Consider the following 26365-nt stretch of genomic DNA (forward strand, 5'->3'; position numbering starts at 1 on the left):
GGGCGGAGCCTTAGGCCGGGTCTACAATAGGCAATTTAAACCTTAAGCCTTAAGAAATTGACCAATCACAGTCAAGTATGAAGAGAATACTCGACTGTGATTGGTCAATTTCTTAAGGCTTAGGGCTTAAATTACCTGTTGTAGATCGGGACGTAGCATTTAACAGGAGAGGCTTTTAATGTATATTAAATTTAATGTGTATTAAATGTATATTAAATTCATAATTCTCTGCACCATCATCTTTGATAACATTATTTTCTTTTTACTTTTATATATTATCATATAACTTTAAAAAAATTTATTTGAAAGCTAGGCAACTCAATGAAAAGCTGTAAACTGCACCCTCATTTGACCTCATCGGTACAGCACATTTCATTGGTTGTCTAATATATATTATTACAACGATTATACATATGTATTATTTACAACGATTTATTTTGTTTTAATGCCGCAGCAATTACTTCTTATGAGACCTTATTTTCAATTTTTTAGCAAAATATTTTATTATTAATAAAAATATACAAAGACCTCTTTATTTTATCAACTAACTGTAATGAAATATAACTAAGAAATTACAAGAAAAAAATAAAAACTTATTTGTTTACACGTGACTCTGTCAGAGAAGAATGCGACAATACTTATTTGTTACTTATTAAACACAAACAAAGCCAATGCACGATATCATTTGACAACAGTAGCGGTATCAGCTTTAGTAGCCTCTGTAGAAGTACTTTCCAGAAATTTTGCTTTATCTACATCAGTAGTGTTCACTAAGTATCGCATAGTCACATTTGACTTTATCTTAAAACACAAACCAACATAAATTTTTGTTTTAACATGTTTATACTCCTCCTTGTCAAAAACCTTGAAATACTGTTTATCAATAATTTGTTTAAGAGCATCTTGTGATCTTTCTGTTTCATTTGCCTTGCAATATTTCCATTCAAATATGGCTCCAACAGTTCTAAGAATTACAAGCATGTCAAATTCGTGTTTTCTTCCTCGCTTTTCCTTGGAGATCTTTTGACAGACCGCTCTGTTAGCTTGTGCACTGAAAATTGTACTATTATATGCCAAATAAAAAAGAATGTGATATAACTCTGACTCATTATATGGAATTGTCGCACCTTCTGAAAAGAGGCCTGAAACTGCATTAACGAGTTCACGAAATGGTTTTTCTTTACTTTTTTCAGTTTTCTCTTCATCATTTGCCATTAATAGCAAATTCCTCAGTGCTTGTATATATTTTTCTATATTTTCAGGCTCGAGTTTATACTTCTTACAAAACATCCTTTGACTGTAACATTTACGTTCGATTACGCTCTTTATCTCCCAATTTGGTATCTTCAGACTTACAATGTGCGCATTCTTTTCAACTGCATTCAACAAACCATTATCCCACAGAAGCTGTAAGAAGAAATTCACTTGCGAGGTATCTAATTTATTCTGTGAATCAGAGATTGTCTTTTTCAGTTCCAAAATATTATCAACTGTTGGCTCAGCTAGTTCTATTTCAATGTTCTCATCTTCAAGAAGTTTCTCGATTGGCTTTTGTATCTCACATTTCACAAACAAGTTTCCTAAAATATCCACAAAGCCTGACCTGGCCCAATAGCTATCGAACATTTTTCTCTTCTTTTTAACACTATTTTGCAAATAATTTATGACAGACCAGCTACTGTAAATTCTTGTTTCTTCACTATTTAATATTTGGTATCCATCATACCACTCTTTGACACCATCAGAATCTTTCACTGCTTGAAATTCACTTTTCTCAAATAGACTATCTACTTCCTGTGCTGTAAATCCATATAATCCAGAAAAATTATGTTTTTGCAAGAATAGAACATTACAATGATTGCGTAATTCCCAGGAAAATACTTCAGATAAACAAACACAGGAATTAAGTAATGCATGAGCCACAATTATTTGATCCTTTAAGCTTGCCGACATCAGATGGCTAATACAATTTATCAGGTATCGCAGGAGTTTATCATCCATGTTCTCCTTAATAGCTTTCACAATGGGCATGTCGGTCTCATCTATCAGAATAACAACTTTTTTGTTGAAGTGAGAATACAAGAATTCAGACAAGAATTGCAATCCGTCCTCTACATCAGTTTCGGATAGTTCTTTCAGCCTATTACGGTTATAATAGTTCAGAAATATTTCGATATCTTCTATTTTCTTATCTTTAAAACTGCAAGAACCATCAGCAGCTTTTTCAAGAAGGTAAGAATGCCGCCGGAATGCCCGACAAAGAGCTTTCTTCAGCGAATGTAAAATGGCTGTCTCTGTTCTACCTCCTACCTCTTTAAGACTTATAAATATCACGGGGTACTGACCACAATGTTCCTTAACGAACTCTGGATGCTCAAAACCTAGCTGCAAATTCATAAACAGCTTGTAATTATCACCATCTTCTGGATTTGAAATTGGCTTTGCGTCTTCATTTACTGTTATCTTCAAAAAGTTCTCGAGCATATTCATAAATGTAGATTTTCCAAAACGGCTCGGGGCTGTTATCCGAATCACAGATGCTCCACATTCAAAGAAACTTTTTATATACTTGCTCTTATCCACAAATGTAAGTTTTGTTTTGACCACCTTAAAATCCATTGTAGAGAGATCAGCTATATCTGATCCCTTCGGTATCTGTAAACAAAATCAGATAGGCCCCATTAATTTTGCTAATTACAATCAAGATATGCATGAAATATATACCGGCAGTCAAGAGAAGAAGGTCGCAATACCAACAGAACGTGCGAAAGCGCAAGCGAGTACAGATGCAGTCATAGTAGAAAACATGCAAAAAAGGCGAAAAAAAAATTATTTTAGCATATGTCGGTCAATAAATTTAATTAATTCTTACCTTGTGGAAGTTCCCTGGCTTATTCTTTGTTCCGTATTTTGTATGATCGACACCACAATTGACAGAGAATTCAGATACAGTAACACTTCCAATTTTGGCATCGTTAGTTTCAGGTTTGTCATCATCCCTGTTGACAGATCCATCCGCCGTATTCATTCTTCGTCTTTTTTTGTCTGGTTCATCCATAAATTGTCTACAATAGAGATATTACCAATGAATAAATAAATTAATAAACATTAATGGCACTATAGTGAATTTTATTGGATTAATACATATAATAAGCATATTGTAAGGGGATGAAAGATGGCTGCGGTTTCCGAGATAGAAACCGCGCCGTCAGGTAATGGGCGAGTCGGGAGGAGAATGCCTGATGATAGAGATTTCGGGTTAAATAATGTACAATAAATGACCCGGAAAGTACCGAGATAAAGATTATGTATTTGCCAGTTCCACGATAGCACCGCGGAATAAAGGCCAAGAACGCTCGGCCAGTTTACCGATGGCTACAGGACAAACTCACGACGAGAACATAGACCGGGAAAAATGCGCAATAGCCACCACGTGCAAAGTAACGACCTCGCGCTCACTGTACGACGGCCGGAAAAAGACTCTCGCCGGTAGGGATGGGCAAAAATCACTCGATTATTTGAATCATTTGAATATCGATGTTTTTTTTAGTAAGAAATCGATTATTTATCCGATGCTTTTATGTTCGATTAATTGTTATATCGATATTTTTTCTTCTCGATGTTACTAAATTTATCACTAGATTTTACTAACATAACTTTTCGTAAGATTACGTTAAAAAACGGTAGAGTAGCGTATTAAACAATCAAAATGCTTCGAAGCATTCTCAGCGTCTTCTTGACCGCAGCCCTTATATGCTTTTAGGCCGGTATTACGTTTATCGTACGACATATTTTCTCAACGTATTAATTGGCTGCTTTCTATGGACTCGAGAAATTTTTTGTCCAATAGCCAATCAATACACTTGAAAAATTCGTCATACGACAAATGTAAAATCAACCTTAAAAGTAGATAATTTCTGGTATGATATTTCTGGTATCCTTATATATATAAAATAAAATAAATGATATTATATATGTAAAAAGCATTATATAAGAAAGCTAAGTGTAAGAAAAAATGTAAATTGATATTTTTTTACTTATGCAATACATATTATATTATATATCTTATCATAGCTGATATACATCAAATATATATCTTACTACATATTCTAACGTCTTTGTTTTATAAAATTATTTATCTCCTTTCTTTAATTTCTATTTAATTCTATTCCCAAAATTATTTATTTTGTATGATATCTCTATATGTATATACATTCTTATGTAATATATATATGTGTGTGTGTGCGTATGTGTGTATTCTTATAACTGATGATTATTGATGATATAATTTTTATATAATGCCATTAATTTAATATTAAAAAATATGAAATAATCGATTATTATCGATTTTTTCAGTCATAATTGATTTTAAAAAAACCGTTATTTTTGAAAATCGATTATTTGAATGTCGATGCTTTTTTTAAACATCGCCCATCCCTACTCGCCGGCATCCGGGTCGCAAACAACATGCAACCCGTAGTGGAGGGGGTAACAGACATGTGAGCGTAAGCGTACGTGTGAGCTCGGCGCTTCGGCTAGCTTCGGGTAGTAGAAGAAGACAGAATACAGTTTTCTGTCTCCTTCCTACCAAGCTGACAACGAAGGCGACGGCGACGGACGACGCTGCTTACTTCTCGATATCTCGATATGAGCCACAGCGTTGAGTGTTTGTCTCTTACAGCTCTTTATATTATATATTTTTACAAAAAATCAAACTATAATATTTAAAAACGATATATACATACGTATACATATATATATATATATATATATATATATATATATATATAAACAAATTGTGAACGCGTTATTGCAATGAGCACGTTTGTCGAAAAGGGTTTTACTTTTATCAGAAATTTCATGTTAAAATTTGTATTGTGTACAATAAAATATAATTATATAAAGTGATAAATAATTGATTTAAAAATTTATTATTTTTTAAATAATTTTTCGTTTTTAAATTGAAGAAATAATATTATTTTATATTTTATTTGATAATAACAAATTAAGAAGTAAATTTAATTAGAAATAAATAATTATTTTTTTTATTAAAAATGAATTATTACAATAGAAATTTTAGCATGAAATTTATCATAAAAGCAAAACCATTTTCGACAAACGTGCTCAACATGTATTCTCACAATTCGTTTATATATATATATATATATATATATATATATATATATATATATATATTGTGTGTGTGTGTGTGTGTGTGTTCGTTTATAAATATTATGGTTTGATTTTTTATATGAAAAAATATATAATATAAAAAACTGTAAGGGACAAACATTTAACGCTGTGGGTCATATCGAGATATCGAGAAGTAAGCAGCGTCGTCCGTCGCCGTCGCCTTCGTTGTCAGCTTGGTAGGAAGGAGACAGAAAACTGTATTCTGTCTTCTTCTACTACCCGAAGCTAGCCGAAGCGCCGAGCTCACACGTACGCTTACGCTCTCTTGTCTGTTACCCCCTCCACTACGGGTTGCATGTCGTTTGCGACCCGGATCTGGCAGCTCTGCTCGCCGGTAGTCGTGGTCGCTCACCTCGGGTCGCGCCAAAAACTCTCACAGCCAATCGTTTTGCGCCACGTCACTCACCGTTAAAGTCACTAGGGCTGCGGTCCGAAATGTGCTCGGCAGTGTTCCGAAATTGCTGCCAGTTTACTTGTTCTCACATTGCGTACCAGTGAAGTTCCACAGGGGATTTTCTTTTTTCAAATCATCTGCTATCATTTGCCACACCTTATTATTTCTAATAAGAGTGCTTTTAAAATCATTTTCGTGATTCTTCCATTTCGAAATAAGTGCTCTAACAGCATTAGCATCTGTCCACTTCCCACACAGCACATGATATCATTCCAATATTCTATACTCATACTGTAAATATACGTTACAGATGTAATATACTGAGAATAATCCCATAACACCCAGATAGCACTGGACGTTCCAGAGATGTCCATTTTAAATCCAGTTTATATCCGCACGTCCACGAACATAAAATGGACATTTAAAGAATATCCGTTGTTGGAATTAAAATGGATGTCCTATTAGCAACATCTTTTGGATGTCCAATTTATGTTCGCATTTGGATTTCTTATTTATATGATTTTTTACTTAATATTTATTACGTTTATTATATATTTTATATTATTAAAGCAACTTTCTTAATATACATCAATTTTTAACACAGATAAAAAGATTGACTAATCGTTTTTTTTACAATTAATATATAAATATAAGTTGTCCTTATTAATATATAAATAAAAGAGCACACCCAGATAGCATATATGACTAAAAGACGACTAAAAGATGTCTGTTGGTTTTTTCTACTATTTGAGAAACATTAAAAATTATCAATCAGCATTTTTATCTTATTTGATAAAGATATTAAATTGCGCATGTGCGTTGCTTCATCTTTATCATATTTGGCGCCAAAACTTGGCGAAACGCAAGGCATGAGAGATGATACATATCTCATATGTTCTTCGCACATGTGCGCACGTGTTGAGTGGTGTCTAGAATATTACAGAAAGATATTTTCGAAGAGTGATAATTGTCGATTAAAAATAGGTAGGTGCACTTTTATTAATATATAAAACTTCTCTGTGTAACGTATCTCAATATTGACATTATCACATTGCAGTTACATACTTATTACAAGGTTATGTTGCAAATTTGTGCTCTTAAAAAATCAGTTGTTCACCTCAAATATGCATTTCTCAGTAAATATGATATATATTTATTATAACAAATAATATTTATTAGAATTTTGCATTCATAAAAATGCATATTATACGTATATATATTTGTGATATATACACGGCAAATATATATTCCATATTCCATATAGCAAAAAAGAATTATTTTATGTTATAATTTGCTATCATATGATATAACCATATAAATTATATATTAAATTATAAATGTTATATCATGTATGAGTAGGAAATTGCAACGAATATACATATAATATACATGTTCATATAATATACTTGTGTTTACTAGGTTCTCAATTTTATTAAAGCATATAAGATTTATTAAACGAACATTTATAAACATAAAATATAAATATTTCAAAATTATGGAAAGAGGAATATTAATAAGTTTTAATTACATATATTGATTATTATTATTTATATTAATCTTATTGTGTAACATTTATATTGTTGATATTATTATCGTTTAAATTTTATGAATGTTTATAATTTAACAATTTATATCTAACTTTAAGATAAAGTGTCACAGTTTAATTTAACACAAATATTTACACAATAATTATAAAACATATATAATAGTTTTCAGATTCCGTTCAGAATACTGAATTTAACAAAAAACATAAATCTTTATAATAATTAAATAAATTCGTAATTATTAGAAATATTTTAAATGCTCAATTAAAAAAGATACATAATTAAAATAATATTTTGTAATTATTTTTCAGATTGATGAAAAAGAAGTAAAAAAGTATTTTGGCAATAGTTTCGAATATATTTGGCAAAAGTTTCGAATATATAACAGAGAGAGAGAGATTAAACGTAATATTAAACGTAAGTAAGAATACAATAATATTATATTAGTATTAATAATTATAATATTATAGTAATTTTAAAAGAATGCCAAAAATAAAACGACATTATTATCGACGAGCTAAGGAGATGTCAGATTCAACAATTAATATTGTGCAGAACATTTGTAATTTGACTTCATTAGAATGCACATCCTCAATTTCAAGTAGTAATATTTCATTATGTAATAGTGTAAACTCTATATCAAATAATTTCTTATTAGAACAGAACATCCATAGCAATAATTATCAATTAAACGATCTAGATAACCTTGAACAAGTACATAGCAATTCTAATTATTCTGAAGATAGTAACAATGTTTTAGAAACTGAGAATATAAATGACAGCAGTTTTCACATTAATGAAGTTAATGCTCCTGCATCTAATAGTCTTGTTGATAATTCGTCTAGTTTTAGTTTATGGTTGCAAGAATGGGCTCTTAAAAATCGTATTTCTCATGTTGCGTTAAATGAATTAATGGCAGCTATAAAACCTAAATATCCGGAATTACCTTCAGATGCTCGTAGTTTATTAAAAACTCCTAGAAAAGTAAATATACAAAACGTAAAACCAGGACAGTATTATCATTTTGGCTTAAGTAATTGTGTCAAACAACTTTTGTCGCGGCATTCTGTTCAACATTTGCAATTTGTTCAAGTTAATATTAATATTGATGGTCTTCCTTTATTTAAAAGTTCAAATAGTCAAGTATATCCTATTTTGTGCAATTTAGTTGAAAATTTCAATGAAGTAAATATTGTTGGAATTTATTACGGAAATGAAAAGCCTGCAGATGCAAACGTTTTTCTAAAAGATTTCACGGAAGAGGCCATTAATTTGACTACTTATGGTATTACAATTAATGATCACACTTATCCATTTAAAATTAATGCTTTTATATGCGATGTACCTGCTAAATCTTTCATTAAATTTACAAAAGGCCATTCTGGTTATTACTCGTGTTCGAAATGTACAGCAGAAGGGGAATATATTCGTGATCGCGTGTGCTATCCATATTTAAATAGTTTTCCTTTAAGAACAGATAGTGATTTTAGATTAAAGTTACAAATAAATCATCATACAGGTACCTCTATCTTAGAATCAATTCCTAATATTGATATGATAAAAGATTTTCCATCAGATCCAATGCATTTGCTTTATCTAGGAGTTGTCAAAAAATTAGTTGTCAAATTATGGAGCTTTGGGACACCCCGATCTAAATTATCATTTAATGAAATGTCTGAAATTTCGAAAATGTTAGAAATGCAAAAGATTAATATACCATGTGAAATTAACCGGAAAACACGAACATTATTTGAATGTAAAAGATGGAAAGCAACAGAATTCAGGACATTTTTGTTGTATACAGGACCTGTTGTTTTGAAATCTATTCTTAATTATAATAAATATATTAACTTTTTAATTTTGCATGTAGCTGTTACAATTTTGTCAAATTCTAAGTACATGAATTGTTATTTAGATTATGTTAAATCATTATTAAAATACTTTGTCGAAACCTTCATTATTTTATATGGTAAAGAAAATGCATCAAGTAATATTCATAACTTATTACATCTTTGTGATGATGCAATAAAATTTGGAACTCTAGAGAAATTTAGTGCTTTTCCATTTGAAAATTATTTGCAATCAATTTTAAAAATGATTCGGAAAAATGATAAAGTATTGGAACAAATTGTTTGTCGAATAAGTGAACAGAATTTTTATCTTAATGATAGTCATAAGCTAAAAGTAATTAATGGTAAACTTCATAATCTGCATTTTAATGGGCCACTCATCAATAATTTAAATTTACATCCAGATTTTCAGACATGCAAACAATTTAATAAAGTTACATTTGAAAATTATACATTAAAAACGAATGAACCTGATAATTGTTGTTTTTTAACTAGTGGAGCTGTTATAATTATTAAAAATTTTGTTTCCAATGATAAAGATATTTTTATAATTGGACATAAATATAATTCACTCATTGATTTTTATGTTGAACCTTGTAAATCATCTAAATTTGGTATTTATTTAGTCGATAATCTCGGAAACTTAGAAATGTGGAACTTAGAGCTAATTGCATATAAATATTTGAAATTAAAATATAAAAATCAGTATGTTGTATTTCCTCTTTTACATTCAAATTAATCTATAATTAATTATATACAGTACTCTCTCTCTCTCTCTTTCTCTCTCTCTCTTTCTTTCTCTCTCTTTCCCTCTTTCTCTCTCTCAATGCACTTGTATACTGCTTTTGTTAAGTTTTCTAGTAAAAATGCCGGGATCATCGTGGACTGTCGTAAAATTTAACGACGAAAATTCAGTCGAAGCCGTGCCAACTTCATGGATTAATAACAAATATTGTTATTGGCCACCTTTTCAACGTGACAAAGTAATATCAGCAATTCGTAAAAATGAAGAAGCGGATATACATTGGCCTTTATATAAAGTGACCATTTTTCGAAACAGCACTTATCGTAAGTTGGATCTACATTTGTTAAAATTGTGATCTTATTCAGGATTTTTTAATTGACTAAAAACGTGTTATATTACAGATCTAAAGCGATTTATAGTCAATACATATATATATATATATATATATATATATATATATATATATATATATGTATGTATGTATGTATGTATGTATGTATGTATGTATATATATATATTGATATAAATTAAATATTTATTTCCATTTTTTAGACAATTACATGATGGCGAGGGAGAAATGCAAAAGAGCTGAAGATACGTCAGAATTGAATTCTGAAATTTCTGCTGGCGAAGAAAAGACAAAAAGGAAAATTAAAAGAAGGAAATTTTCTTCCTCAGAAGATGATGAATGCTGCAGTTATAGATTCTTGCCAACGCCTCCGCTTTTGAAAGGTAAATTATAGAGATTTAAGTTAAGGTTTATTTATGTATTAATAATTATAAACATTTATTTTTTAATAATAAATGTATATTGTATATTTTTAAATTTCCGGGAATGATTATTTAATTGTAGTCATGAAAATATTAAAAAAGATCTATTCTAATTTTTTGGAGATTTTATGTGTATATATTATGTGTATATATACGTATATTATCTTTTTCGTTTTTGTTATTTCTAAATAAATGTTTTACTTTGTAATAAAAATATGTATTTAAATGTTTATATAGATAATTACGAGGCAAAAGAAAATGAAATCGCACATCAAGAAATTGCAGAAGTAACACACGCAAATAACATGTTTGCAAAATCACATTTGGAAGAGTCTTTTCAACATAGTCCATCTCTAATTGTAAGAAAGTCCAATCCATTAAAAAGTCTAAATATGAAAAAAGCCCAACCAATAAAAGGTATATGCAATTATTATCAATTAATAATTTTATTAACAATTGGTAATTTTTAATTAAAAATATTAAATAATAAAAATATAAATATTAAAAAATAATTATGTATATTTTATGTATCCAATTTGTTAAAATAATTTCATTACTTTACACAAATATTATAGGCAAACTGGTCGCTGTGCAGCAGGACTTTGAGGATAATTTTGTTGAATCAGAAGAAAATAACTTGACTAATATGAAGTGCACATGTCAGCTTTGTCCAATACACGTTGAGATGCAGAATAAAAATGGTGTATATTTTAAATTATCATGTACGTGTTTATACAAAATTATTTATAATAATTATTTATATAATTTTATTTTCCAGAAATATATTTTAAAGAAATAATTCGTCAACAAAATTATTTTAAGGCGCAATTGTGGCAAACATCTGAAGACATACGAGATTTAAAAAATATTGGACTAAATCAAGCTCTTTACGACACTCAAAGGCAGGAATCAGTTTTTTGCTCTTTCACACTTCCATTAGAAACGGAACAACAATTAGAAGAAGTTGAACAATTTTTAAAAAATTAAACCAATTTTGAGAAATCGGTAATTGTTTTTATATTGAATATTTTTATCATTTAAATATAAAAATTTTATTTATTTTACTGTATATTTACTGTATATTTTACTGTATATTTTACTGTATACTATACATGTAATTTAAATACATGTAAATATGTGTGTATGTAAATTCAAACACATTATAAGGATTAAAATTAAGATAACAAAAGATAATATAAATTTATTGCAGGTAACACAAGCATCGCGTACTGGTGGCAAACATTCTTACGAATTTGTGAAACGAAATTTGAGCCAACTTTTAAGTAATAAATTGGCAGAAAAATACAGTTGGTTTGGAAGAAAACATAAAAAAAAATTCCATGAACTAAAATTAGCGGAAATGTTAATTGGTAATTAATATTGTCTAAATAATTTAATTAATTTTAAAGTTTTCATATGATTTTTCTGTTTATATTTCTATATTTTCGGATTTTTAGTAATATTTATTTATTACGTTTTATTAAGATTTGACAGATTGCTTTATCAAAGCTAGTCTTTCTGATACTGTAGAATATATGTATATCAGAAAATTTACAAACAATTTACAATTTACAAACTTACAAAATTTACAAACCTTGATAAAGTACATAATGTTTGCGAAATAGTAAATAACTTAAAACGCAATAAATCGGAGAAAATAAATCTTTAGAAGTATAATAATTTAAAAAAATAATTTAAATTTCTATTTTTACTCGATATATATTCTACGTTTCAGCTGCAGGAGAAGCATGTAATACGTCGTTTACAAGAAAGGACATAGAAGAGTCTACACAAAAATGGTTACGTAGAGCAAAGGAAAGATCCGATGCAAATGAAAAAAAATTGCTGAGTCGAACACGTAACGACTAATCGTTAAAAAATACGTTAAGATTATAAACAAATTTTATTTTTTACAATTTTAAATTTTCTTTTCTTTTGTATGATAGCATGTACGATATATTTTATTTTTTGTTGTTTAACCCGTGCGTATGCCGCACAAGTGATATAGCATATCAAAGACATATGTATTGTTATGATTAATACGTTAAGCCACTATTTTTGTTTCGACAGTACATTATTAATATTAGCCACTTTCGTATGCAATATTATTACATAATATTTAATATTTAATATATAATATCATATGTAGCATCAATATTTTTGCTAGAAAGTTGTTTTTCAGTTAATACCGAATTTTATCGTATAATAGTAATATGCAATATTATCATAAAAATTATGTATTTTATGTTACATATTTTTCAATATAAAAAATATTTCTCATAAAATAAAAATAAAGAATTTATACAAAGATAATTTAAATGTTATTATTTCATTAAAATTTATAATATTTAAATTTAAATTTATAATTTAAAAAAAGATCCAAAATCAGTCCAAAATTAGTCCAAAATCAGTCCAAAATAGATTCAAAATTGGATATATCTTGGATATTTTGTGGATGTACAAAGTTGTGACAAATGTACATCTAATGGACGTTAATCAAATGTCCGACGGACCTTACTTGGACTTTATATGGATATCCTAATGTCTAGAAGCGGACATTTATTTGACATACATTGGACATCCTTGTGCTATCTGGGCATCTCTTGTTGTATATTATTTTTCATATATTCTCAGAATATACTTTGAATATCTCGTATTAGTATATTCTTTCTCGTATATTTTCAGGATACTCTATAATATTGCATGTGTTTCTTCATTTTGCCGCTACGCGCGCCACCAAACTCGTATTTAATTTTTGGTGAAATGGACATAAAGGACTGGTACTAACATGAATTCCAAAGTTTCTTCTTTTTTAGTCAGTTTAATTTATAATAAACTGACTTAATTTAAAGTAATTTATCTAATAATCTGGATTCCTTGTTGGAATTCAGAATATTAAACAGATTATTTGAAATTAAAATGAGAAGTAATATTTACTGCATTTATTAAGGTATTTCATCTATTACCGAGTGTACTTACATAATTGTACGTAGATTATCGAGATCAATATTTCAATAAGAATCATTTAATAAACACTAATAGGTGTTTTTCAAACGTTTTATATTCATCTATTAGAAATAACATTTTTGTCTGAAGTTTTGTTTATAAAGTAAATAATTTCACATTTTTATTTATTTTTTACATCACGAAGAATCTATTTTTTATTCTACATATAGTTCAACTATCTTCTATATTCATATATAATTTATTAATGTAAAAATATGCTTAAAATATTCTAAAAATATACTCATAATATACCAAGAAATATTCTGAGTATATACTGAGTAGGTTTCTAAGGCACCCAGACAGCACAATGACATCTTAAAAACGTATTAAAAATAAACAAATTGGACGTTTCATACGTATTTAAAATATCCAGATTAGAGCCTAAAATATCTTTAGGATGTTTTATGGATATCCAGTGTTACTATTTTGGACATCCCAAAAATGTCCATTTTAAAGACCAAACGGACTAAAATTGGACTTGTTTTGAACATTAAAAAAATATTTTAAAAATAGGTATAAATAATTTTTACAAAATATTTTAATGAAAAAATTTAAATTTATTATATTAAATTTTTCATTATTTTATATTAAATTTGTTTCATTATTTTATATTAAATTATTCGCCGGACATTTACTTGTCCAACTTATAAAATCAATTTAATATCTGAAACTCGTGATTTAGATCAGAAATTAAATTGAACAGTATATTTTTAATCTTATTTGTTACCTTTTGCAAACTTTATATAATTCTCATAACTAAGGCCGGTATTCATAGTCCGTTCTTATATTTAAGATCGTCTTAAGAACCCATTCAACCAATCAATGACCGCATTGCAGCTATTTGATTCGTTGAATGGGTTCTTAAGACGATCTTAAATATAAGAACGGACTATGAATACCGGCCTAAAACTTAAATACGAGAAAGATAGCGCATCGCACATCGCGTAGCGGTAAACGAACGAACTAACACATCCTTGCGTGCTTGCGCGAAACTTTGATGTCCAAGATCGGACATCTTATGGACGTCCAAATATTGGCCATTAACGGATGTCTCAAATCGAATGTACGATGGATGTTCATTTCATGTCCATGGACGTGTGGACGTAAAATGGATATAAAATGAATATCCATAGGATGTCCTGTGCTGTCTGGGCAGACATAGGAACATCCTCCGTACATTCTCAAAATATCATAGTATGTATATCGAATATTAGTGGGATATACACAATCTACGTTTGCGATATACTGAGTACATACTCAGGATCTACCTGTGCTGTATGGGTTAACTGGTACAGAATCCGGTAGAAGGAGATTTGTATTACAACTTTCTAAAATAAAATGATTATCAACAAAAGAAAAACATGATAAAATTAGTTTTATTTATTTAAAGATATACCTGAATTGTTACTGTATCTGTCTAGAATGAACTCATCAGTATTACTTGTATCAGTTTCAGCAGTATTTGATGAAACTAAAGGAACAATATCAATAATATCAACAATTGCACTAATAGAAAAGAAACACAAAAAGAAAATCAATAGTCTATTTATTCAAAAATGTACTTACTTGAATTGTTATCTATTGTATTAAGATTAAAAAACTGCCTCGTTTCTAATATATCAGGGATCGTCATAAGAGCATCAGCTGCAATAAATCATAATTTATTAGATTATAAATAAATATATACATATATATTTATATGAACATTATTAAAAGAAATTTGGTAAAGAAAATATAATTTTTTGAAATATACTAGGTGATTGTATGGAATATACATTGTTTCTTATTAAAAATGTAATATATTAACTTATTGAAAATGTAATATAATAACAATTCAAATTATTTTTATGTTTTTACGGATATTTTACGATAGATAAAACTGGCTACAAACACTTCAATAACATAAGAAATAATTACAGAAAATTAAGAAATTTCTAACCTTTTGTGTTGTGTGAGTTTATGTCACATAAATACTTACTGATTTTATCATATACAATTAATGAGCCGTCAAAACTGGTGATTTTATTGTCTTTCGATTTGCACAATTGATGCCTTTTGGCATCTAACATTAATTTCTTTTCCGAGAACATTTTTGTACATAAAATATTGATGTATTTTAGTTATTCACTGATGCTGAAAAAGGATAGTATGATGCTTGTGTCCATTTGTATCGCTAGTAATCTTTATACGTCATCACCACCCAAATCACCCGGCTCCATGAGCCGGGTGATTTTTTCACTTTCCCGGGTGGATAGAGTGGTAATCTGAACGCTTCACTTGAGAGTCCGGCAGAAGTATTTAGGAGGAATCTGAACGCTCTCTAGGTGTTTAGGTGCACCCGGGTGGGGAATCGGAACACAGCCTAACATTTCTTCTAGTATATTATTTCTCGTATATTCTCAGAACATCCTTATAACATCTCTTGTAGTATATTATTTCTCGTATATTCTCAGAATATACTTATAATATCTTTTATATAGTATATTATTTTTCGTATATACATAATACATGTAAAGTATGTCATTCTTATTTGTAATTTTTATGTTGCAGCATAATCAAGAGAAGATTGGCTGAGTGTGCGACCAGTCTGTCCAGCTATTTACTGGAACGCAAAACCTAAAGTAAGTATGAACTCTTGTGTATCGCATGTGTGTTGTTAGCTTTGTATTTAATACATGTTAAAGATTTTATATGTTTAAAGTATTATTAAGTAATTTTATTTATAATTTTTATGTTGCAGAATAACCAAGAGAAAATTACCTTAGTGTGCGTCCACTCTGCACATCATCTGCACATCTACGTATTATTTATTACTGGGTCAGAGAGCATCAAGTAAGTGCCATTTTTTATGTATTGCATATCTGTATCTACACTGAGAAAAAAAGATCGATTGAATTGACTAAAATTTTCAATAAAATTTTATTTTATTTCAACAAAATGTTTGCTCAATCAAAGAATAATTTACTTCACTGCTCCAAATTTTTATTACAATGAGTAAACATTTTATTGTTAAAATAAAATAAAAATTTTGTTGAAAAATTTAGTCAATCCAACCATTCTTTTCTTTCAGTATATATAAACATGGTCTGTCAGAAAAGTAACACTGAAAAGTATTACTTTTGAAAAAAGGATTATACTTTTTATATTCCGCGTAATTATGATTTCTGTTGCCACAATATGCACTACATAATTAATTTCATTACTTTTCTGATCATTGTGTATATACACATATACAAGGTGTTTCAAGAGGAATGGTTAGTATTTTATTAAGACATGATTGATTAAGACACATTTTTAAAGAAAAAATTTATATAAATATGTTTCCTATTCTAAAGACGGTTATAAAGATAAAGTGTGTTCTGTCAAGAATACATTTTTTAATTTAATAGAATCAAATTCTATGAAACAAAACTTACATTAAAGCAGTGTAAGCTTACAATAAATTTGAATAATTAAAAAATAATAATTTAAATTAATAATAATTTTGACAGTTTAGAGTGTATATGAAGTATTTTTATTATATCGGAAACTAAAAATTTCAAACTAACACGATTTATCAAACGTTATCTAATGTTTACATTTGTACAGGATTTGATGAAAATTTAATGTAATTTTGTTTTATAGAATTTGGTTTTACTAAGATAATAAATGTATTCGTTCTTTAGATTGAATATGGTGTATTTTTATAACCGTCGAGAACAGGACACATGTTTATATATATATATAAACTTTATATGTATAAACTTTTTTATTCAAAATGATGTGTACAATTCTAGAATATAGACCATTCTTCTTGAAACATCCTGTTGTATATATAGATAGATATACAGAAATGTGCAAATAAATGAGTGTCCAAACTTATTTGAAATAAATATTGCAAAATAGTTGAAGCCTTTTCATTTAAAAATGCAAAATGTTTTTTAGACACGCATTTAAAATAGGACATGGAAATAGGCATTTTTTAAATGGTTTTTTAAAATACAAATAGTTTTTTTAATATTTATATTTTTATATTTTTATTTTTTATTATTTTAATATTTATTTATATTTAAATATTTTTTATTTATATTTTTTTATTTCTTATATATATTGTAGAGAAAATTATATATTATAGATAAAATCATAGAGATATTAAAAATAGAGTGCGCGAGCGAGCTGAAAAAGCGATATAGCAATAAAAGAGAAAGCTGCATATGGGTCCCTTCTGTCTTTGTCTAATATTCGCGCTCTGACAAGGATACAAGGTGCCAATATAATACTTAAAAATATCATACCACAAATTATTTATATTTATATTTGAATAGAAATACAACAATGAATCGAAAGCGACCCAGAAAAGACATTTCACATATATCGAAGAGGCACTTAAATCGATTAGCTGCCGAAAAATCAAAACTTATATGTGACAGTTTGTTAAATACGAATATATTATCAGATAATAATTATGAAAATCCAGAATATTTGAGAATAACCAGTTCCACAATTAATTCACACAATCGTTATGAGACATTTGCAACTGAAAATGACACTATTTATGGACAAAATAATATATCTATGAAATGTGAAAATGATGAATATTTGGAATTGAATGAATCAGATTCAGAACAATCATCTGTGAGCATTTATCAAGAATCTTCTCAAGAATCACTACCTTATATTGCATCTGAAAATGCAAATACAACAAACGATTTTAAAAATAGTCTTGCTGTGTGGGCTACAAACCATCAAATTTCACATACTGCTCTTAGAGAATTACTTGAAAGATTAAAACAACATTCTTGCTTTTCAACATTAACGTTAGATGCACGCTCACTTCTAAAAACACCAAGAAGACAAGAAATACGTACAGTAACACCAGGAATATACTATCATTTTGGATTACTGAATTCTCTATTACATATATTGACATCTATAAAAGATAATATTGATTGTGTGAAAATTAGCATCAATATTGATGGATTACCACTGTCAAGATCATCGTCACAACAATTCTGGCCTATATTAGGATCAGTTTTTCCATACGATTATGTCTTTCTAATTGGACTTTATCATGGAAACGAAAAACCAGCAAATTCCAATGATTTTTTAAAAGATTTTGTTGATGAAGTTAAAGATATATGCGAAAATGGCATTAACATAAATGGTCGTATCATACCATGCAGACTTGCGGCTTTAATTTGTGATACACCAGCGAAATCATTCGTTCTGTGTGTAAAGGGACATTCTGGATATTCCAGTTGTACCAAATGTCAGACAGAAGGAGAATTTGTAGGAAATCGAATATGTTTTCCACAGATCAATGCACCTCTTCGAACAGATGATGATTTCAAACAAAAGATAGATGAGAATTACCACAAACCAGATATCACTTGTAGTTTACTACAAATACCTCATTTTAAACCTGTTACTGGTGTCCCGTTAGATTATATGCATTTGATATGTCTGGGAATTATGCGCAAGTTAATATACTTATGGCTTGATGGAGAGTTACATTATCGACTACCATCTAGAGTTGTCGAAGAAATTTCTACACGTTTGGTAGTACAATTGAAGCCTTTTATACCAGTAGAATTTGCAAGAAAGCCACGATCAATGAACTGTGTGAAGCTATGGAAAGCTACGGAATATAGATTGATATTGTTATATACTGGTCCATTGGCTTTTAAATCTATATTAAAAAAGAATGTGTATATACATTTTCTAACATTACATGTGATTATCAGAATTCTGTCTTCGCAAGATTTAAACAAATATGTAACTTATGCGCAAGACTTAATACTTTTCTTTATTAAAATATTTATGAAACTTTATGGAGTTAAGAATATGTCACATAATATTCACAATCTCATACATCTTGTTGATGACGTCAAAAAATTTGGGCCGCTTGATAATTTCAGTGCATTCAAATTTGAAAATTATATGCAGATATTGAAGAAATACATTAGAAAAGCGGACAAACCGTTGCAACAAGTTATACGGAGATATATTGAAAAAGAAATTAACTCAGATTCATCAACTATTTTATCACATTCTGTTCTGGTACATCCAAATTTAATATCGTTGCATCAGAATGGTCCACTTATATCCAACTGCAAGAATCCACAATATAAAATTGTTAAATACAACGGAATAACATTGAAATGTAACACACTTGCGGATAATTGTTGTGGCTTGAATTGTGGCAGCATTGTAACTATAAAAAATATAGCATACTGCACAAAACAAAATATTCCTGTCATTATAGGCCACGAATTTTTAGAAAAAGAGGATTTATTTAATATGCCTTGTCCATCTTCATTACTTGGAATTTATATTGTACACTCGTATTCAGATTTGAAATCGTGGCCATTAAAAAATGTAACTAGGAAATATGTGAAATTACCATATAAAGATGACAAATTTGCAGTTTTTCCATTGATTCATAGTAAAATGTAATACAAAATTATATATTGCTTTGAATAACAGAATGACAGAAACTGAGACAACAAAGTTTTATGCAATTGTGGAATTTGAAGATGGACTTCAAATTATTCCACAAAATTGGTTGGATAAAGATTTGAAAAAAGCAGTTTGGCCTAATTTCACCAACAATAAAAGATATGATAAAGCCGTTAAATTTATGGAGGAACCGCAACCTACTTGGACGGCACATACTATTGCAAAAATATATGGAACATATTGTAAGTAACATTCTTTTCTTGAATGTATTATTATTATTTTTACGCATATAATATTAATGTATGTTGTTTTTTAATAATTATAGAAAAATGATATGTTTTTATTACGATTATATTTTGTTGCAGCAAATTATACAGTGGCAAGACAAAAATTAAAGCAGGCCGAAGAAGAGTCCGATCTGACTTCTAATACCGAAAAAGAAGAGTATCTTAAAAAATCAAGGAAACTTAGAGCTGCTAAAACCATTGATGACGCATCAATGAGTAGCAGTGACGAATTGTCCGACGAATTTTTAAGTGAATTATCAAAAGTTCCAAAAATTACAAACATGACTACATATAATAAAAAAACAATAATTGCAAGAAATGAACAAAAAGGTAAGAGCATTATAAAACATTAATAAATTTAAAAAAAATATATTGTTTCAATAATTAAATATAAATATATTATCACATGAATTTTAGATTTTAATCAGAGAAATATTAAAAGAAAATGTGCCAAAAGAATCGAGAATAAAGTGGAAAATACAACTACATTACACTGTATAGAAACAGGAAGAAAAATTGATTCTCGTAAGTATAATTTTTGTTGAAATAAATTAAGATTTGTACAAGAGATTTATATATTTGAATACTGTAATATATTATATATGCTTTCTCTCTCATACATACACAAATTTGCACGCATGCACTTGTATACAGAGTTTTTTGGTATTATTGCATAAATAATTAACTTTTGGTAAATGTTGGTACATTTTTGGATTCTATTTTTTGCGGAGTAAATAATTATAATGTTATTAACAGTTAAAAATAAACTGTTTTATTAAGCTTTAATATAATATATAAATACATAATAAAATTATATTTTTTAATTTCTATTACTTTTATATTTTCATGAAATTTGAATGTAAAAACAGCAGATATGTAATATTAAAAATATATAAGATAATATAAAGATATGTAATATTAAAGAAAGATTAAAAAACTAACGTACTTATAAGAAAAAGTATTGAAAGAAAACGAGTGGATATAATTTGACCACGTTCGGATTGACCACAGCCATCTCTGATTGGTTATCGTTGCTGGTTACCCTAGGCATAGGTCGATATGATTGGCTGTGGTCAAACTGGACGCTCCCAAAGAAAACATCAAAAATGAATGACGAGTAAATGACATATAAAAATATTAACCTCTTTTGTTTCAGAAAAGGATAAAAATATTGAACTCTTTGATGCTAACTTGAATGTAATGACCATGTACGATTGCAACTATAATGCACCAGGTATACATGAATAAATTTAAATATATATGTATATATTATATTGTATATATAGAGGTATTATTATATATATAAATATTATCTTATTAGCGTCGTTCTTTAGGCAGACGTCTGTGAATTGCGCGTCAAGTAAAATGTGTAGCCACATTACTCGATGTGCGGACCGCCTAAAAAATGGCGCTGATTGGATGATATTTAATTAATAATTCTTTTATCGTCAACTGTCGCAGAAAAAATAGTACTTTTCTTTATTTTTCATTAAGAAATGATGTTACGTAATTTGTAAATGCGCATGTTACATCTTGTGTATGTATTAGTAAAAAATATTTGATTTTAGTTCACTTGTTTTATAACCTTGTGTTTATGATAAATATTGTATATTGAGATAAATCGAAAAATTTATAAAAATATCTATAATGGTAATACTATTTTATTAGTTTCAGATTTTCAATGTATGGAAAATGTACCCGACCCAGAAAAGTGCCATAATAATGTTAATGATGATGTTAATAACCCAATTGTAATAGCAATCAACACGTCGACAACAGGTTCGTATTTGAAACCAAGTAAAATTCTAAACCAAATTAGTATAATTTCTACTTTACTTGACTATATAATATGACTATATAATATGACTATATGATATAATTTAGAATGCCATAATGTTATTTAGTATGAAACAATTTAACGTAATATATCTCTTACACCTTTTTTCATATTTTACTCTTAAAATATTTAAAAAATTTTATATTTTGTTTATACATCTAAATATGTTCTTTATAATGGAAGATTTTTAACAAGAAACAGTTGACGTGTTACACTGTTTTCTATGTTTTTTGCTGGAAAACACCCAACTTTGACGCTCTTATATAAATTAAAAAAACATTAATGTATAAAAAATTAGATCAATATTATAATTGTATAATTAAATCTATGTTTAAATTGTATTGAAATAGTAATAATAGTAATTTTATTTTTAGAGCCGCAATGTACTGAAAATTTGTTTAACTCAGAAGAGGATGATGATGATCATGATGATAACAATGACAACAATAACAATGTTAACCCTCCAATCATATTAGCAAATAACACGTTAGGTCCAAACTTGAATGAACAAAGTTAGTATGCAAATAGTTTCTATTTTACTTAAGATATTTTGTCATAATGTTATTTATTTGGAAACAATTTTGCGTTATATTTTTTATTTTTATTTCCAATTTTTTTATATTTTTAATCGCTACAATTTTTTAAAAATTTTGTTTTTTGTTTTCGTACATGAATTAACTTTTTTCAATTATATTATATTTTATAGGAATGGAAAATTTTCAAAAATTTGTAATTAGAAAATTAACAAATTTGGAATTAAAAATCAACAATATAAGCCAAAAAGTGAAAATAATAAATACGAATCAAAAACTCATATTGGAGAAACTTTCAGTCAGCTCAACTATGGAACAAAGAGAAATTGATGTTTTTGAAGATTTACCGCTCAAAGATGAGAACAGTCTTCAACTCTTGGAAGAAAAATTAAAAAATGACTCATCTTATCGAAATCAAATGGTAAGTCGAAGATCTAAAAATAATTCAATATTATATTTGTTTAAAAAAAAAGAAGGACAACAGCTTAGGATCTAATTAGGACAATTCTGAAAAGAGTAGCAGAGCCACTTCAACCAACTTCGATCAACTTTAATCGTTGATTAAACTATATCTTTATCTCTTTTCAGATACGTTCTTAAAAAGAGACAAAGATATAGTTTAATCGTCGATTAAAATTAATCGGAGTTGATCGAAGTGGCCCTCAATAGAAGTCGTTAAAAAAGTTTTACGTATTTCTTGCATGATAAAATCATATTTATTACCTCCTGCATTGTATAATATGTATTTGATTCATGCAACATACATAAATTTCTCAGATAGCGGACGCATATGTATATAAATTATATATTTATATGAAACAAGTTTTTTAATAGCAATTTTAAAAAAGTATTTACAAACATGTAAATGAATTTACTGGAATATTTTTATTCAGAGTTGCAAATCCTAAGATTATACCCTTCTCATTTTCATATGTTTTATGCAAAGAATATTATTTAAAAAATAATATAAAATTTCGATTATATATATTTCGAAAATAATTATTAATAATGCGTTTTATAAAATATTTTCAGATTAAACAATTGACACGTCTAACTTGCAACAACTTGAAAACTTCATGTTTACAAATAATAAAATCTATATTAGCAAATGAACTTGCGGAGAAATACAGTTGGCACGGGGCCAAGAAAAAAAAAATTTTTTCAAATCTGGATATATGCAAAATAATTATGAGTAAGTATAATAAAATATTTAAATAAAAGTAATCTCTTTTTTATTAATAAATTTGATAATTGCTTACAAATTGAGACATTTTGTAAATTTTTGTTATTATAATTATTAAAACATGTCCACAAAATATTAGTATTTTTTTATTATCTTATACAAGATATCTGATAAAGATTGTGCCAACGCTCATGAACAGTTAGAACATATTGTAACTGAACAAAAATTCCTTTTTACTATTTTATTTTTGCAATAATTAATAAAGTATTAATTAAAAAGTATGGCTAGTCGACGATTGTTTCACGGCGCGAAAAGTTTAATTGCGCGACGAAATTTGGCCCTTGCGAAACTCGCTGACTCCACTGCTGGCATACTTAGAGAGCATACATCCTAAATGCGCACTTATTCGCCATTTTTATAAAATTATTTCATCTTATTCATATTATATCAATAATTATTGCGGAAATTGCAAAACGGTGAAAACTTTCGTTGGCATAATCTATCAAACACTCTGTATATATTAGAAATAAAAATATATTAGAAATAAACATATATGTATATATATTAGAAATAAACGTATACTAATTTGTTGATTTAAATTAAATACTTGATTGAAATAAATTATAGATCTATTTGTTCTTATTTCTTGAGAAATAATTAAGTTATATAAATATATTATTTTTCCAGGTGTAATACGAAAATCGCATGAAAATGTAACAGATGAGCAGATTGCTGCACCAATAAAAATATGGCTAGCTCATGCTAAAGAGCGCATGGAGCGTTCTCGAAATCTGCAGCAAGAATGAAGGCCCTTTCATAATGCCTGGCAACAGGCAATATAAGAACAAGATACGTACAGCTACCGGAATTACGTCCTACAATATATCACGTTGAATTATACTTTTTCGAATTCTTTGATAAACACCGTAATATGTCTTTTTTAATAATATATTTTTATTATTTTATATATTTTTTATTTAATATATTTAATTATTATTTAATATATTTAATATATTTAATATATTTAATTATTATTTAATTATTATTTAATATATTCTTATTATTTTTTATATTTTTATTTTTTAATAATATATTTTGACTTATTCGCTACTCTGGGGGCCAAGATAACGTGAATCCATAAAATTCAAGGCACAATGCCTGGCAACAGCATCTTGCTACATCTTCTCTGACATAATACTATATTTAGAAGATACGTACAGCTACCGGAATTACGTCCTACAATATACATCACGTTGAATTATACTTTTTCGAATTCTTTGATAAACACCATAATATGTCTTTTTTAATAATATATTTTGACTTATCCGCTACTCTGGGGGCCAAGATAACGTGAATCCATAAGATTCAAGGCACAATGCCTGGCAACAGTCAATATGAACAAGGAATAGAAAATATTCACCAATAACAAAAGGGAATAAATATTATTCCCTGCTTCTATTGCTAGATATTTTCTATTTCCGGGAATATATTATTAAGTCAAACTCTTGAAAAATATAAGCTAATGTATATATGTAGATAATATTAGATATATATATGTAGTAGATGTAGATAATGTACATATACATATATATATGTATATATAGAATAAGTGTATATATAAAAATGTAAAACAATATTTTGAATTTATTGAAATACATATTTTTAATAAATTCACCAAATATTAACTACTATTTAATATAACCTAACCTAACCTATAATCCTAATGGATATACCAATAACATACTGACGACGTTATATAAATATACTATAAATATACCTATACATACTAACAACGTTCTATCGATATACTACAGATATACCTAAATATACCGGCAACGTTCTATCGATATACTACAGATATATCTTTAATATACCGGCAACGTTCTATCGATATACTACAGATATACTTAAATTATACCGGCAACGTTCTATCGATATACTACAGATATACCTATAATATACTGGCAACGTTCTATCGATATACTACAGATATACTGCAAGATATTCACAGTATATACTACGAACTGAAAAAAGTGGGACATAGGAACTTTCATAGTATGTACTCAATATATCGTAGTACGTATATCGAATGTTCTGAGAATGTACACAATATACTTTTGTGATATTCTCCGAGTATTCTCAGAATCTACATGTGCTGTTAGGGAACTAATAGTTTCTGTGATATTGACTTTTGATGTCCTTGGATTATATTCATTTTTATCTCTAAACTTATCAATTTTCTGATAACAAATCGGCGAAAATTTTCAGTTACTGTAAATTAATAAAAATGTGGTTCTGCTTATAAAAATATATATAAAATGTTAATTTTACACAATTATAAAATTCACGATAATTAACGAAGAAAATGTGACTATACTAAACAATATTACACAAAAATGAATATTACAGATCAAAAGTATATTATGAAGTATATTATACATTCAAATAAAAAAAATATAAGTTAATAATATACCTAAATCATCATCAATGTTTAAATCGGTAATTTGTTGCTCGCTTCTGGTTGACCAGTTTTCTAATGGTTGAAATGCTCCTGATTGTGATTCTGATTGTAATTCTGAAAAAT

The 26365-nt window shown here is 28.0% G+C and overlaps 6 protein-coding genes across 21 annotated transcripts in view; 3 read left to right on the plus strand and 3 right to left on the minus strand.

Annotated features, from left to right (window-relative positions):
- The window catches only part of LOC145970936 (uncharacterized), a 64834-nt gene that overhangs the window by 35201 nt on the left and 3268 nt on the right, over positions 1-26365 (minus strand). The window contains exons 3-4 of one of the 2 annotated variants that reach the window (XM_083098011.1): positions 26255-26356; positions 25929-26052 (exon numbers count right to left, since the gene is read on the minus strand). The exons of the other annotated variant lie outside the window; for it this stretch is intronic. Coding sequence (XP_082954137.1) covers positions 26315-26356 — 42 coding nt within the window. The 3' untranslated portion in view covers positions 25929-26052; positions 26255-26314. Of the gene's footprint in view, positions 1-25928; positions 26053-26254; positions 26357-26365 lie in introns of those variants that run through there. 2 annotated transcript variants of the gene reach the window in all.
- Positions 520-3497, minus strand: LOC145970293 (uncharacterized). Of its 5 annotated transcripts, none has more exons than XM_083096908.1 (3): positions 3370-3497; positions 2873-3065; positions 520-2655 (listed from the first exon to the last, which is right to left on the minus strand). In XM_083096908.1, the coding sequence occupies exons 2-3, from the start codon at positions 3056-3058 to the stop codon at positions 682-684; spliced, it is 2160 nt and encodes a 719-aa protein (XP_082953034.1). In that variant the 5' UTR covers positions 3059-3065; positions 3370-3497; the 3' UTR covers positions 520-681. The 5 variants fall into 5 exon arrangements, with proteins under 5 accessions (XP_082953034.1, XP_082953032.1, XP_082953031.1 ...); XM_083096906.1 differs by having other exon boundaries at positions 520-2646; positions 3393-3495; XM_083096905.1 differs by having other exon boundaries at positions 3393-3495.
- Positions 6430-12725, plus strand: LOC145970934 (uncharacterized). 2 transcript variants are annotated; one of them, XM_083098007.1, is made up of 9 exons: positions 6430-6571; positions 7443-7548; positions 9835-10049; positions 10279-10458; positions 10735-10914; positions 11073-11198; positions 11276-11502; positions 11708-11867; positions 12233-12725. In XM_083098007.1, exons 3-7 carry the CDS (start codon positions 9848-9850, stop codon positions 11482-11484), a joined length of 897 nt encoding a protein of 298 aa, XP_082954133.1. In that variant the 5' UTR covers positions 6430-6571; positions 7443-7548; positions 9835-9847; the 3' UTR covers positions 11485-11502; positions 11708-11867; positions 12233-12725. The 2 variants fall into 2 exon arrangements, with proteins under 2 accessions (XP_082954133.1, XP_082954134.1); XM_083098008.1 differs by lacking the exons at positions 11708-11867; positions 12233-12725 and having other exon boundaries at positions 11073-11219; positions 11320-11475.
- Positions 7555-9723, plus strand: LOC145970933 (uncharacterized). Its single transcript, XM_083098006.1, has one exon. It carries the CDS (start codon positions 7615-7617, stop codon positions 9718-9720), a length of 2106 nt encoding a protein of 701 aa, XP_082954132.1. The 5' UTR covers positions 7555-7614; the 3' UTR covers positions 9721-9723.
- Positions 13541-17000, minus strand: LOC145970937 (uncharacterized). 3 transcript variants are annotated; one of them, XR_014438682.1, is made up of 5 exons: positions 15482-17000; positions 15070-15147; positions 14900-14974; positions 14407-14831; positions 13541-14259 (listed from the first exon to the last, which is right to left on the minus strand). XR_014438682.1 is itself a non-coding variant. In XM_083098016.1 (5 exons), exons 2-5 carry the CDS (start codon positions 15591-15593, stop codon positions 14761-14763), a joined length of 336 nt encoding a protein of 111 aa, XP_082954142.1. In that variant the 5' UTR covers positions 15594-16105; positions 16264-17000; the 3' UTR covers positions 14316-14760. The 3 variants fall into 3 exon arrangements, 2 of the variants coding, with proteins under 2 accessions (XP_082954142.1, XP_082954141.1); XM_083098016.1 differs by lacking the exon at positions 13541-14259 and having other exon boundaries at positions 14316-14831; positions 15482-16105; positions 16264-17000; XM_083098015.1 differs by lacking the exon at positions 13541-14259 and having other exon boundaries at positions 14316-14831.
- On the plus strand, positions 15511-25431 carry LOC145970931 (uncharacterized). Of its 8 annotated transcripts, XM_083098004.1 has the most exons (12): positions 15744-15880; positions 16054-16124; positions 16244-16335; positions 19969-20183; positions 20307-20558; positions 20646-20753; positions 21385-21462; positions 21897-22007; positions 22440-22577; positions 22772-23019; positions 23631-23790; positions 24469-25424. In XM_083098004.1, exons 4-12 carry the CDS (start codon positions 19970-19972, stop codon positions 24585-24587), a joined length of 1428 nt encoding a protein of 475 aa, XP_082954130.1. In that variant the 5' UTR covers positions 15744-15880; positions 16054-16124; positions 16244-16335; position 19969; the 3' UTR covers positions 24588-25424. The 8 variants fall into 8 exon arrangements, with proteins under 8 accessions (XP_082954127.1, XP_082954124.1, XP_082954130.1 ...); XM_083098005.1 differs by lacking the exons at positions 15744-15880; positions 16054-16124 and having other exon boundaries at positions 16220-16335; positions 22898-23019; positions 24469-25431; XM_083098002.1 differs by lacking the exons at positions 15744-15880; positions 16054-16124 and having other exon boundaries at positions 16220-16335; positions 24469-25426.

Source organism: Camponotus vicinus, unplaced genomic scaffold, assembly GCF_025532165.1.
Source record: "Camponotus vicinus isolate PSW18456_S1 unplaced genomic scaffold, iyCamVici1.0 SCAF_4, whole genome shotgun sequence".
NCBI lineage: Eukaryota > Metazoa > Arthropoda > Insecta > Hymenoptera > Formicidae > Camponotus > Camponotus vicinus.